Source organism: Danio aesculapii, chromosome 2 (assembly GCF_903798145.1).
Source record: "Danio aesculapii chromosome 2, fDanAes4.1, whole genome shotgun sequence".
NCBI lineage: Eukaryota > Metazoa > Chordata > Actinopteri > Cypriniformes > Danionidae > Danio > Danio aesculapii.
The window spans coordinates 33,133,630-33,147,796 of record NC_079436.1 but is presented as its reverse complement, the minus strand read 5'-3'; the positions used below and the strand labels follow the sequence as shown (position 1 = coordinate 33,147,796).

Sequence of the window (14,167 nt, the reverse complement as noted above, 5' to 3'; positions counted from 1 at the left end):
CCAAATTAGAGTTTTCTTTGGTTAATCTTAAAGATGTCAAATGAAGCTATTTTAAAAAATTGTTATTTTGAGTGTACCAAAAAAGTCATTTTTTTAATGTTCAAAAACATAAAAAAACATGCTGTCTCTTGGAATTAACATCCTTTATCATTTATCTTATTTCAAGTGCACCGTTCAAGTCAAAGAAGCATTCCCATTTCCACCTGGTCTTAACATGAATTTAGATTGTTCTCTTGTATGAGTGTATAAATACCTTGTTTTGGTGTGTCCTCTCACAACCCAGTCCCATCACATCTTAGGTTGGTAGACAGAAAATAGGTGGTCTTTTGTGACTGTTCAAACACATTCAACCACATGTGTGTACACCATGAAAGCAATCCAGTCAAATGAGTTTTGACTACCACTGGAAGCTCTACATGGTTTTAAATCTTGTTTACACCTGCCATCTGCTTGTGTTTGGATTGACAAAAAATTAATACCAGAGGTAAACAGGGCTCAGGAGTGCTCTGATTGAGTTATGTTTTCCACGAAACACCTCCACCTGAAAATGACCCAGTGCATTCTGATTGGTCCGGACACCTTAAGCCATTTGGAAATATGGCAGTGTTGAATCCATTTTTGGGAGACCATGCGCTTTGTAACTTTGCCGATATAATGTGCAAACAGATACATTTCACACTAAAGAAAATCTTGACAAACAATCCTACAGACTCTTTAAAACTATTTAGAAATAATGACAACATATTTCAAAGGAAAATATGTGTTATATATTAAACATTAGGGGTGGAACGGGACACAAAAGTCAGTGTTCAGTACATTTACCCAACATTCCTTTTAGAAGCATATATAAACAACGTAAACAGCTCGTTGTGAAAAAAAGGTATATAAACTTGTTTTTTTTTTCAGTTTGGAACTAGTTTAGTGTTCATATTTTCTGTGGACAGCACAGATCTGCTTGATTTCACCTGCAGTGAAAAATGCCCTCACAAGGACAGAGGTTCAGGCACAGCTACAGTCTGGCTGAAATGGGCTTCATTTCTGGTTGAAATGAAAGAATGGTGTAACAGGGCACAATTAAAAGTTAACAGTGAATAATTCCAGTGAAAGCAGTGTTAGGAGGCGCTGAGGCGGTCCATTTTGCTTGAATCTCTGAGTATTTTTTTGGAGAGTAAATTAAATGCAAAGTTGCAGAAGCGCTCTCCAATGCTCACAGCTGAAAGTTTTTGGAAGATTGCAGGTGTTTTCAGCTGCTCAAAAACACTTTGTTGGACATGTGCCCTCAGGATATTCTTATGTTTAGGTAATCATAATGTTACTATCCATATTGTAATGAGCACTTCCAGCATATGTCTGATTAATGTTTTTTTATTATTTCTTTTCATTGCCTGTTACAATGCAGTACATTGTCTGGGCTGTCTTCCTGAGCATAGTGGCACTGAAAACATTGAATTTCACACACTTTAGCCTGTTTGTTTTACAAATATGTGAAGTTTCAATCTTTGACAATGAGATTTATATATCATGAGATTTATATATCATGAGATTTATATATCTAAAGCTGAATAAGCTTTCTATTGATGTGTGATAGGACGATATTTACCCAAGATAAAATTATATGAATTTGAGGAATCTGAGTATTCAAAAAAGATGTTGAGAAAGTTACCTTTGAAGTTGTTCAAATGAAGTGCTCAGCAATGCACATTACCAAACAATAAATGAGTTTTGATATTTTTACAAATAATCTCTGTAGAACCCAATGCATTGGGTTATTTTTGATTTAATGTTATATTTTCCATTCTGTTATTATTATTGCTACTATTACTAGTCCTACTATTAATTTTATAGTTATGGCTGTGTCAATAAATAACATGCAGTTTTTTACAAAATATTGAAAATGCTTTATTTTTATCACATTTTAAGTTCCAAACACTTAAGGGTTTTTAACGGTTTATATATGGATTGGTTATGAAGCGTGCTTTTGTACCATCAGTAATAAGGAGTGCTGGTGAAACGGATATAAAAAACATGACAGAGAGGTGATTTGATTAAAAAAATATATATATTATTGCATTATAGCTTAAATAAACTTTACAATGCATAAATAAATAAATAGTAATAAATAGTTGGGTTAAAAATACCCCAACAAATAACTAACTATAGGTTATTATAGCACCTTCCCAACTATAGATTATTTTAACCCATTGCATTGGGTTAAATAATTTAAAATGCTTTATTTTCATCATGTTTAAGTTCCAGACATTTGGAAGGTTTTTATCCGTTTAATATAGATCAGCTATTAAGCGCATGTTTGTATCATCAGTAATCAATAAAATAAGAGTGCTGGTGAAATGATTATAAAAAACAAGACACCGGGAAAAAAAACAACAATATTATTACCTTATAGCTTTAATAAACTTTACAACGCAAAAACATTACATATGCATATTAATACAGCTGTTCTGTGTCAGTTAAATCAGTTGAGTGTTGAAATTCTACATTTTTAACCCAACTGCTTGAGTTATTAATAAATAACCCAATAAAGGTTAAAAATAACAAAACAAAGCACCAAATACTTTTAACTCAACCATTGAGTTAAATAAACAACTCAGCGTTTTAGAGTGTATTAATACAGCTGTTCTGTGTCAGTTAAACCAGTTGAGTGTTGAAATTCTACATTTTTAACCCAACTGGTTGAGTTATTAATAAATAACCCAATAAAGGTTAAAAATAACAAAACAAAGCACCAAATATTTTTAACTCAACCATTGGGTTAAATAAATAACTCAGCATTTTTTAGAGTGTAATAATACAGCTGTTCTGTGTCAGTTAAATCAGTTGAGTGTTGAAATTCTACATTTTTAACCAAACTCATTGAGTCATTAATAAATAACCCAATAAAGGTTAAAAATAACAAAATAAATCACCAAATATTTTTAACTCAACCATTGGGTTAAATAAATAACTCAGCATTTTGAGAGTGTATTCATACAGCTGTTCTGTGTCAGTTAAATCAGTTGAGTGTTGAAATTCTACATTTTTAACCCAACTAGTTAAGCTATTAATAAATAACCCAATAAAGGTTAAAAATAATAAAATAAATCACCAAATATTTTTAACTCAACCATTGGGTTAAATAAATAGCTCAGTGTTTTAAGAGTGTATTAATACAGCTGTTCTGTGCCAGTTAAATCAGTTGACTGTTGAAATTCTACATTTTTAACCCAGCTGGTTGAGTTATTAAAACATATATCACAATATTTATAATATATAATAATATTTTTAACTGAACCATTGGGTTAAATAAATAACTCAACATTTTTTAGAGTGAAAGCTCTGTCAGAACATAATAAAGTCACAGTGAATATTAATCACATTGTCTATATTTATTCACATGCGTTGAAGTTACCCTCTACTTTGACATATTTTATTGTCTGTACAGCAGCTGATCTCTTTTTTTTCTGCTTTGTTTCAGCTGGGTGAGGATACCTTTAATCGGGCCAAGCTGCTGAATGTTGGCTACACAGAGGCTATTAAAGACGCAGAATACAACTGCTTCATTTTCAGTGACGTGGACCTGATCCCTATGGATGACAGAAACCTCTACCACTGTTATGACCAGCCCCGTCACTTTGCCATTGCCATGGACAAATTTGGCTTCAGGTAACATATTTAATGCTGAGCCAACCTCAAAGCGCAAGAATCTGTTGATTCTTTTATATATTTGATACAGCACTTCATCTCAAAATTACAATCCTACAGTAGTTTCTTTTCATATATAATGCATGAACCTTCATATAAAGTCTGAAAATCGAACAATATAAAATCAATAGCAGGTTTTATATGAATTTAATATCCTTAGTGAATTTTGTCTTATGCTGGGGTTTATTTTAAAATTGCTGGACTGGATTTGTAGCTATTTACATACATATTAATAGATGGAACGTCTGTATTTTTCTTTGTTTTTTTTGTTGTTGTTTTTTTTTAGCAGAGAGCAATGTGAGTTAATCAAACAGCCTGAGCTTGAGGGCTGTCTGTCAAAGCCAGGGCTTCTAATGATTAATTGCTTTTATCCACTGGGCAAGATATATGTGTCTCTGTCGTCTTGAGCTCTAGAATGCAGTTGAATTATTATGTATCAACAGTTCATTTGTTAGGTGCGGTGCCAGTCTAGACAGACCTGGAGCTTTGACAAGAATATGTATTAATATGTATTCATTTTTCGAGGCAGACAATTATTTAGCTGAGGCAAGCCGGTGCTCTTCAAGTGTAATAGCTGGAGATATTAAAACACTGGTGAAGCTTCTCTGTATTAGGTTTTCTTCTTTTTTTTTTTTGGTCAATCTTGGAATGAATTTTGTCTGTCTTGTGTCGGCAAGCAGACGGGTTGGCCTTTGCTCCGTGGTGTTTAATTTCCTGTCTTTGTGTGAGGGGCCGAAAGGGCCAAGACAATCTTAACTCTGTGCTTTCCTCAGCCAACCTCAGGGAATTCACTGGTTCAAATCAGCTTCTGTCTTAACATGTGAGCGCTTGTGGGAAGTAACTTCAAAACCATTTATTTAAAAAAGTTATATATAATGTAATCATCAAAAACTGACTTGCGTATTTATTGCTGCTTTCTATCTATCTATCTATCTATCTATCTATCTATCTATCTATCTATCTATCTATCTATCTATCTATCTATCTATCTATCTATCTATCTATCTATCTATCTATCTATCTATCTATCTATCTATCTATCTATCTATCTATCTATCTATCTATCTATCTATATATCTATCTATCTGTCTATCTATCTATCTGTCTATCTATCTACTGTATCTATCTATCTATCTATCTATCTATCTATCTATCTATCTATCTATCTATCTATCTATCTATCTATCTATCTATCTATCTATCTATCTATCTGTCTGTCTGTCTGTCTGTCTGTCTGTCTGTCTGTCTGTCTGTCTGTCTGTCTGTCTGTCTGTCTGTCTGTCTGTCTGTCTGTTTATTTATTTATTATTGTAGATGTTTTGTTGTTTTATGAATTACAAAATTAAATAGTAATATTAATAATTACAGTTATTATTATCGCAGTAATTCTGGATTCTTAGAATTCAAAAACATCTGTATATTGAGAAATTCACCTTTAAAGTTGTTCAAATGAAGTGCTTAGCAATGCACATTTATCAGCAATTGAGTTGTGTTATATTTATGGTAGAAATTTACAAAAGTATCTGTAGAACACAATCTTTACGTCATACACGATCTTTACGTAAAAATAATTCTTGTTTTTTTGCATAAAAAAATCTATAAGTTTGACCCATACAATGTACTATAATATACCATTTCTAAATAACCCAGTCAAATTGTTCATTTTGTAATGTGTACCCAAACCAAAATCCTTGTACTGAACGGTTCAATATGAATGTCGTATTGTTACACCCCTGTGGCTGCATGTGAGTGCTTGAGAGAAGTAACTTCAAAATAAATTATATAAAAAAGTAAAAATCAAAAACTATCCAGCATATGTTTTATATGATGCAACCCATCACTGTGAAACACCCACACACTCTCATTCACACATAAACTACTGACAATTTAGCTTACCCAATTCACCTATATATGTCTTTGGACTTGTGGGGGAAACCAAAGCACCCAGAGGAAGCCCACGGAAACACAGGGAGAACATGGAAACCCCACACAGAAATTCCAACTGACCCAGCCGTGGCTCAAATCAGCGATTTTCTTGCTGTGAGATGACAGCGCTAACCACCTTGCCACCGTGCCACTATAATATTAATATAATAATAATAATAATAATAATAATAATAATTATTATTATTATTATTATTATTATTATTATTATTATTATTATTATTATTATTATTATTATTATTATTACTATTATTATTATTATTATTGTTATAAATTTTATTATTAGTATTGTTATTATTTCTATTATCTGTTGGAACATTTACTGCATATTACATTTGTATGCCAGTATAAACAACATGTTCATTGACTGCCTTAATGGTCACTAATAAGAATAAAGTACATAACATATTCCTGCATTTTTCCCCCTACTTCTCATTAGCTCTGTTTCTCAGTGTGACGCTAAAAACAAGAGCAACAGTTTACAAAAGCACAGTATCTTAATGCTTGGCGAAATCTGAACCATTATTGAATTCAGTTTTTGTTTCTCTGCGGACAGCCAGACAATACGTTTCTAAAACAAATGCCTTCTCCCGGCGGCTGAACTGCCTTTAACTGTCAGTGGGATAATAATTCCATTTCCTCTGTGAGTGAGTCACACCATTGGACTGAGGAGGCCTTCACATGGCTGCATTCAATAAACGGAGTACGTTCAGAGAATTACTCGCTCTCAGACCGCGAGCATGTGAAGAAAACTTCAGCCATGCTGTTTCTGTGAACGCTGCTGCTCTAGCAGATGGTCTCATTAATTTTAGCTTGTTGTCTTTTAACGTGAGGTTGCAGCGCACATAAGCTCGTGTTTGTGTGTAAGTGCGCATGTAGGTTCCTGCTTCGCTTTCTCCCTTATGTCACACATTTGTTTGCGTAGGTGGATGTGGTTGCTGTCATTTGGCAACACATAGTCAGTGCAACACACACTTACTGCTACCACAGTAGCCCAAGGCAAACCCCGGGCACCTAACCATGATGCACCTGCCAGACCGTAGCCCAGCGGGTCTCTTGAAAGACGAGACACAGAGACCATGTTGTCAAGCGTTATGAGTGGACTCGATGCTTTTCCAGACTGTTTTCATCCAGTAGAGGATTGTAAAGCCTTTCAATTCTACTTACAATCTGAAGGTGAAGTATAAGTTAGGGATAAAGTTCATCCAGGAGGTTGTTATCACAGAATAAAGCCTCACAGGAAGTGAAGGGCTGTTGTATATGACTGAAGGGCTTTATTTTGTAACAACACTGTAAAAAACTGCACAAAATGTTCCACAGAATGTTCCACAATATTCATTGTTCTCCCAAATCAATTGAGTTAACTTAACAAACTGAAGTTGTCCCCCATAAAATTCAAGAATTGTGTTGTTTTAGCTAATTTTAAATATGAACAAACAGCGGGCGTAATTTTTTTGAGCGAACTGTCCACGGCTACTTGTCATAAAACATAAAAATTATACACAAAATATTGTTCTAAACTTGCGCCTTATTCAGGCATAGGATTATCACAATACTGGAATTCGATACCAATCTGTAATAACATTATATAAAACATCAATTTCCAGGGAACATTTGAGCGCTGTGCAGCATGTTCTTAAACAGCGCTGATTTGCGTTGTGTTCACATGCTCAACAGAAATTACTGTGATTGGCCGTGAAGGTCATCGGTTCAGCGAACTCATTGCTGCTTACTGCGTGTAACTACAGACACAGGGACACTGGATCATTTTAAAGCCGCGAATCATCAATGGATCTCTTGTATACCAAATCATAATTACAATCACCTGTTGACATCACCTGTTTCAAATCACATCATTATTTAACCAATTTACCTGATTACTAGCACTGAATTGCTCCTGGTATGAGCAATTTTGCAATGTTTTGCAGGTCTGAATGACAAGGATGTACAAATAAATAAATAAATTAAGTTAATTAAATTAAAGTTGACCAGACAAAACATAAAACATTTTGGCCCCTATCATACACCCGGCGCAATAAGGTGCAAGACATGTTTCCACGACGTGTTGCTATTTTCAGACCAACGCAACCTTAATTTTCCCATTTTCTGCAACATTGTTGAAATACAAATCCATTTGCACCACTTTATGGACTCATGGGTGTTCAGTATTGTAAAGAGGTGTTTTGAGGCGCATTGTTGGCGCGTTGCTATTTTGAGGAACTAAAATAAACTGTTCGATAGACCAGCTGAAAGCAGGTCTAAAGTCCAGTGAAGAGCACGTCAGTTGTGCGCCTCGCTTAAACATTGCTTAATACACACAGGATGTACAGCAATGCGCAGACATCTTTACAAATGAAAAAGAATTGAAGCAATAAAATATTACAAAAATGATTATTTTCTGCATAAATATAAAAACCATTACCTCCATGCCTTTTTCATCTTGGGGGCTTTTTTCAGTTTATTCATGACAATTTGCTTTTCATTCATTTTCTTTTCGGCTTAGTCCCTTTATTAATCTGAGGCCGCCACAGCGGAATGAACTGCCAACTTATCCAGCCCTTGTTTTACGCAGCGGATGCCATTCCAGCTGCAACCCATCTCTGGGAAACATCCATACACACTCACATACATACACTACGGACAATTTAGCCTACCCAACTCACCTGTACCGCATGTCTTTGGACTATGGAGAAACCGGAGCACCCGGAGTAAACCCACAAAAATGCAGGGAGAACATGCAAACTCCACACAGAAACGACCCAGCCGAGGCTCGAACCAGCGACCATCTTGCTGTGAGGCGACAGCAGTAACTACTGCGCCACTGCATCGCTCAATTTGCTTTTGTATAATGTTATTATTATCATTAGTATTATTTATTATATGCATATTTATATTTGTTTTATTAAAAACAAGCTTAGATTTGTCCACCTGTCAGGTTTTGGACCAAATGGGGCATATGAATAGGACGTGTGTTTGGATATAACTAGTTTTTTGACCACACTTCAATATTATTGTTCACTTATTCGTTTACTGGATATTAGAACTGAATTTAGAAATAGTTTTCAAACAAATCTTTGGCTTAACAAACAAAATTAATTATGTAGGCTAATGAATGTCTTCAGTGGAGTGCACACAACACCGTTTCCTTATCCACGAAAGAGAGAAAGCGAAAGTGAAAGTAAAGGCCATTGGAGGTCATTCTTTATCATTGCGCTGCAGATGCTCTGTTTAACTGTATTCTCGCTAGTGACGTGTTCCATTTTTACACTTACAACTTCGCCACGTAAATAGCAAATGCACCATGGCGCGAAGCAATTGACTCTTAAAGAGAATGAGAGATGAGATTCTGATTGGTGCATTCTCAAAGCACACCCATAACTCATAAGAGAATAAACACAACCCAGTTAGACTATGCGCCGCAGTGCAGAGCGTATTTTTCCGTCCTTAAAATAGCAAAAGAGGATTTCCATACACCCTTAATGCTTTTGCACCCTGCGCTTTAAACTTTGCGCCTAGACCATTAAAATAGACCCCTTTGTGTTTATATTGTCTGCAATGAAATACAAGTCAAGGTAAATTTGGAAATCACTACCTTTTTTAATTGCGTTTTCCATACTGTCCCATCTTTTTCTGATTTGGGTTTGTAAGCAAAAAGCAATACAATAAGGCTTTTTTTTGGTTAATATTTTTGTTAAAGTATTCTTTTTTTGCAGCTTATAGGTCTATATTGTGTAATTACCATACACCATTATAAAATCCTTTTTTTGTGTGTTTTATTTTAAAACACAGAGACACAAAGACCATGTTGTCGAGCACTATGAGTGGACTCAATGCTTTTCCAGACTGTATTCATCCAGTAGAGGATTTTAAAGCTTTCCAACGCTAGCCTGAAGTATAATCATTCTGTGGTTTAAAGGTCAAAAATATGACTTAGTTGTGAGAACCACTGGGACCTTTTAATTCATCCTTTGACCCACAATGGAGTATTTATATTTATATCAACCTTTAATCTTGTAGCCGATGATTCCTCAAAGGATTCTCTTCTAACCATGGCCTCTCGCATTCCTACAAGCGGAAACAAATTCTCTGCTTTATTGCGAACGGAAGCTTTTACAGGACGTCCTTAGAGTTGTGTAGCTCAAGCGAGGGGCCTGAGGGGTGGCAGAAAGCAGAGAATTGATGAAAGAGTGTTTTTGGAGAAGGATCAGATATCATTGAAGATGTTGAAACCCCTGTGGGAGGACTCTGTGGATCTCTAGAATCACTCATACGACATGCAGTTTTGCCAAATTGTAATGCTTCAATTGGCTGAATAAAGGGTTCAGTTCAGAGGAGTGAACCTGGAGAAATGATGTTTCACTTTAAACTTAAATCAAAACTCAAATCGAATGGCATCGAGCCCCTTTAGCTTGACTGTATGTATATTTTTTTTTTTCGCAGCTTGGGTGAATATTGTGATAAAACCCTTTATTGTTATGCAAACTTTATCAATTAATAACTACAAGAACATTTGATACTGACAGAAGCCTATAATGGGCAATTAAAACCATATTAATAATACTCATAATGTATAGTTCCCTTAATTTATTCAGGCTTATGTTTTTGTGCTATTATAGAAACCACATTTCAGCATTTACGTATAATGATGATGATCTAAATGTATGATCATTTGATTTAAAAAAAATTAAATTAGCATATTTAAATACAAAAATATATCTATGGTATTGCAGTTGGGTCTCTGGGCCTGCAGCTTCACCCTACTCAGTCAATTTGGGGTTTTGTTTTTTTAACTGCAGATGGCGCTGTATGCTTCACAAACAGCCATACTCTGCCAACAAATACCAACAAAAACTTGAAAAAAAAAACATTAATGAAGTTAGAAAAGGCTTAAATGAATTACAAGAGTGTATGCATGGGACGATAACCGTTTTCAAGGTTCAGTATACCGCGGTTTGGAAAAGTCAAGGTTTTAAAACCGCCAAAATTTACTGTAAAACCGCCAAAATTTTCTGTAAAACCGTTCCTAAGGTATGTGTAAGATATGAATTTTTTTTTACATTTACATTTTTTAAGTTTTATAACCACTTGAGGGTGAGTAAATAGTTTGTGAATTTGGATTTTTTGGGTGAACCATCCTTTTACATTTGCTGTAGGTGGAGGAGATCATTAAACAGATTTTTTTCAAAAGTTTTGTATTGCCAGATATAGAAACACACCTTTGTGGCTGTGTGCTTTAATTTACACATTGTCAGTGAACTTTCCACAGCCATTGGTGCTTTTTGTGATTGCAATTTCACGCTAAAAATCCCTTTTAGTAAATCTTGATGAATTCATGCTGAGATGTATACCAGCTGTGTAAAAATGACTGAAGTCTGTTTTTTTTTTTTTTTGCAGATTGCCCTATGCAGGTTATTTTGGAGGGGTGTCCGGCCTTAGCAAAAAACAATTCCTCAAAATCAATGGCTTCCCTAATGAGTACTGGGGATGGGGAGGTGAAGATGATGACATTTACAACAGGTAAGATGATAAATGTGCTGTATTTCTCTACTCTAAGTGCCTTAAATTTGGTCATGTTGTGATGCAACATACAGTAAAAATAAGAGATAAGATTACTTAAAATGTAGGACAATAATGTTTTGGGATTGATTGACTATTGTAAATCTGAACATGATTCAATAATCAGATTTGATTTTAAATTAATTTAAATCTAAGCTGCATATGAATTTGTTAATCTGATTATATCTGAGGGTTTTTTTTCTGTAATCTGTAAAACCATTGATTTAATTTCATAGCCAAACTGGATGGTGAGCTAAAAAGATTTTATCTCAAAAGTAATTATGCTTTTTATTCTTCCATATAGACATGTGAATCTTAAAGTGTAAAACACTGTTAGAAATGTAGAAGTTTTTACAATATAAATGTCAAATTCTGAAAACTATGCCATAAAATTGTTTTAAATATAATGTCTAAATTTCTGAACATTCAATACATTGGTATCAAAATAGAAGTGTATGTACAGTTGAAGTCAGAATTATTAGCCCTCCTAAATTATTAGCCCCTTGTTTTTTTTTCCTCAATTTCTGTTTATTGGAGGGAAGATTTTTTCAGCACATTTCTAAACATAATAGTTTTAATAACTCATTTCTAATAACTGATTTATTTTATTTTTGCCATGATGACAGTAAATAATATTTTACTAGATATTTTTCAAGACACTTTTATACAGCTTAAAGTGACACTTAAAGCTTAACTAGGTTAAATAGGTTAACTAGGCAGGTTAGGGTAATTACGAAATTACCCTAATTAATTATTGTATAACGATGGTTTGTTCAGTAGACCATCGAAAACAAATAAAGTTTAAAGGGGCTAATAATTTTGACCTTAAAATGGTTTTTAAAAAATTAAAAACTGCTTGTGTTCTAGCCGAAATAAACCAAATAAGACTTTCTCCAGAAGAAAAATTATTATCAGACATACTGTGAGCATTTCCTTCCTCGATTAAACATAATTTGGGAAATACTTCATAAAGAAAAAAAAATTCAAAGGGGGGCTAATAATTCTGACTTCAACTGTATATGTTACTGAAATGTGTTTGTGATTGCCATGATTATACACTATTTAACATTTGCACATTTAAAGATTGCACATATTCATTGCACTACATTTCACTGATTCATTATTTTTGAATTGTACATACCCACTGGACATGTACATTTGTAATTATGTTCATATCTGTCTGCACACTGATTATTATTAATAGCTGTACATATATTTATCTATTGTAAATCTCTGTTCCTAGCTAATACACCCTGTATATAATGTTCATAGTACATCCATTTATAAATATCACCATCATTTTTCTATAATTGCACTTTATAACTCATACCTGTATCCTGCACTTGCTGCTATTGCACTCCTGGTTAGACCTAAACTGCATTTCCTTGCCTTGCACTTGTAAATGTGTAATGACAATAACGTTGAATCTAATCTAATGTAATTATGTTTAAAGGACATCTATTTTACATTTATTTTACTTAAGATAAGACTTTGGTGTCTCATCCAATACCCATCAGATTATTTATTATATCTGCCCATTTTGGTGTCTAAGTGCATTGTAGCTGATTTTGTAGTCTGAGGTTTTAAATGCAAATGAGCTGCTTCTCCCCGCCCACCGTTCCCACATGCATGTCTGCTTCTTCTGCGTTACATCAGATAAACAGCAGTCAGTGACAGAGAGATACGGATGAAGCTGAAATACAGCTCATTAGTCAAAAATACCAAGTAAGTTTATTTCATATATTTGTGGTGAAGTTTAATTAAGCATTTCTGAAATGATGAGACACACATATACACACGTTTACTGACACCACAGCCATGGTAATTAAAGTGGTTAATAGAGGTGTGAACCTACACTGGTCTCACGGTTCAGTTCGGTTACGATTATCATGCCATCGATTTGGTTCAATTCTATATCACTGTGCTTTGACGATGCTTTCCATACACAATTTTATATTTTCTTCACATCACAGCAATTCTTGTATTAAAATGTATAAATATATTAATATATTATTTGTAATACAATTTTGTCCTTTATTACAAACAGTCAGATATATCAACTATACCTTTAAACAACACAAGCATTTATAGCGAATAAACAAATATAAATATCCTGCTCGCTTTCTGAGCCTTGTCTACCAAGTTCTTTCTTACACCCCTTCGATTATTCACATGCTTAACAGAAAGGGCTCCGATGGGCTCTTACGCGCTGGCGCTCTTCACAGATGAGTGACACTGATAAACTGCAGTGGCGATCACAGCTGATCCATGATAGACACTGTAGAGAAAACTCTGCTGACACACGCTCGTGTCTGTATCCAGAAGTATCGCTGAAACAGCCAAGAGGAGAGGAAAAATCATGCCAGCAGGTCAAATTGGTCACAGTGAGTGAGAAAGAGAGAGAAATGGAGTTTGCTTTCATTCTCTCAATCACAGTGAAATAGGGGCTTCTGCTGTAAGTGTCAGTGAAAGACTATCCAGCAAACACGCACGCAGTGAAATTCTGCAGACTTTCTGCGCATTTAAGTAGTGGGGGCGTTTTAAATACTCGCCCTCGCCTCCCTCGCCATACTTATCTATGGTGACATAGCGCTTATAAGATAAATGACGTCAGTAAATAATATTTGGTTATGATTGTTACTGAACCGATACTGAATTGTCCACGTCTGCATAATTTTGACACCCCTAGTGGTTAAGAATTACATAGTGATTTTTATTTCTTTATTACAAATGTCCTCTGTTTTAATAATGTTTTAAACTTAAAGGTATAAAAATCACAGAAAGTTGGAACAGATATTTAAATCCCAGTTTCTTTGCGAAAAAAGTTCTGTGGACATGTGCATACATTTTATTATAGAAAGATGGCGCCTGTCAATCAATTCGGTGAGCCAGGAAAACCGCGATCCTACAGTACATCACGATGCGGTGGGCCTCAAAATCATTGGGATTTGGATCCTATTTTAATGTC

The 14,167-nt window shown here is 34.6% G+C and overlaps 1 protein-coding gene across 1 annotated transcript in view; it reads left to right on the top strand.

Annotated features, from left to right (window-relative positions):
- Nucleotides 1-14,167, top strand: part of b4galt2 (UDP-Gal:betaGlcNAc beta 1,4- galactosyltransferase, polypeptide 2) — a 206,347-nt gene that overhangs the window by 156,420 nt on the left and 35,760 nt on the right. Inside the window, exons 4-5 of the mRNA XM_056477818.1 lie at nucleotides 3,473-3,660; nucleotides 11,038-11,160. Of these exons, the coding sequence (XP_056333793.1) occupies nucleotides 3,473-3,660; nucleotides 11,038-11,160 (311 nt within the window). The remainder of the gene's footprint in view (nucleotides 1-3,472; nucleotides 3,661-11,037; nucleotides 11,161-14,167) is intronic.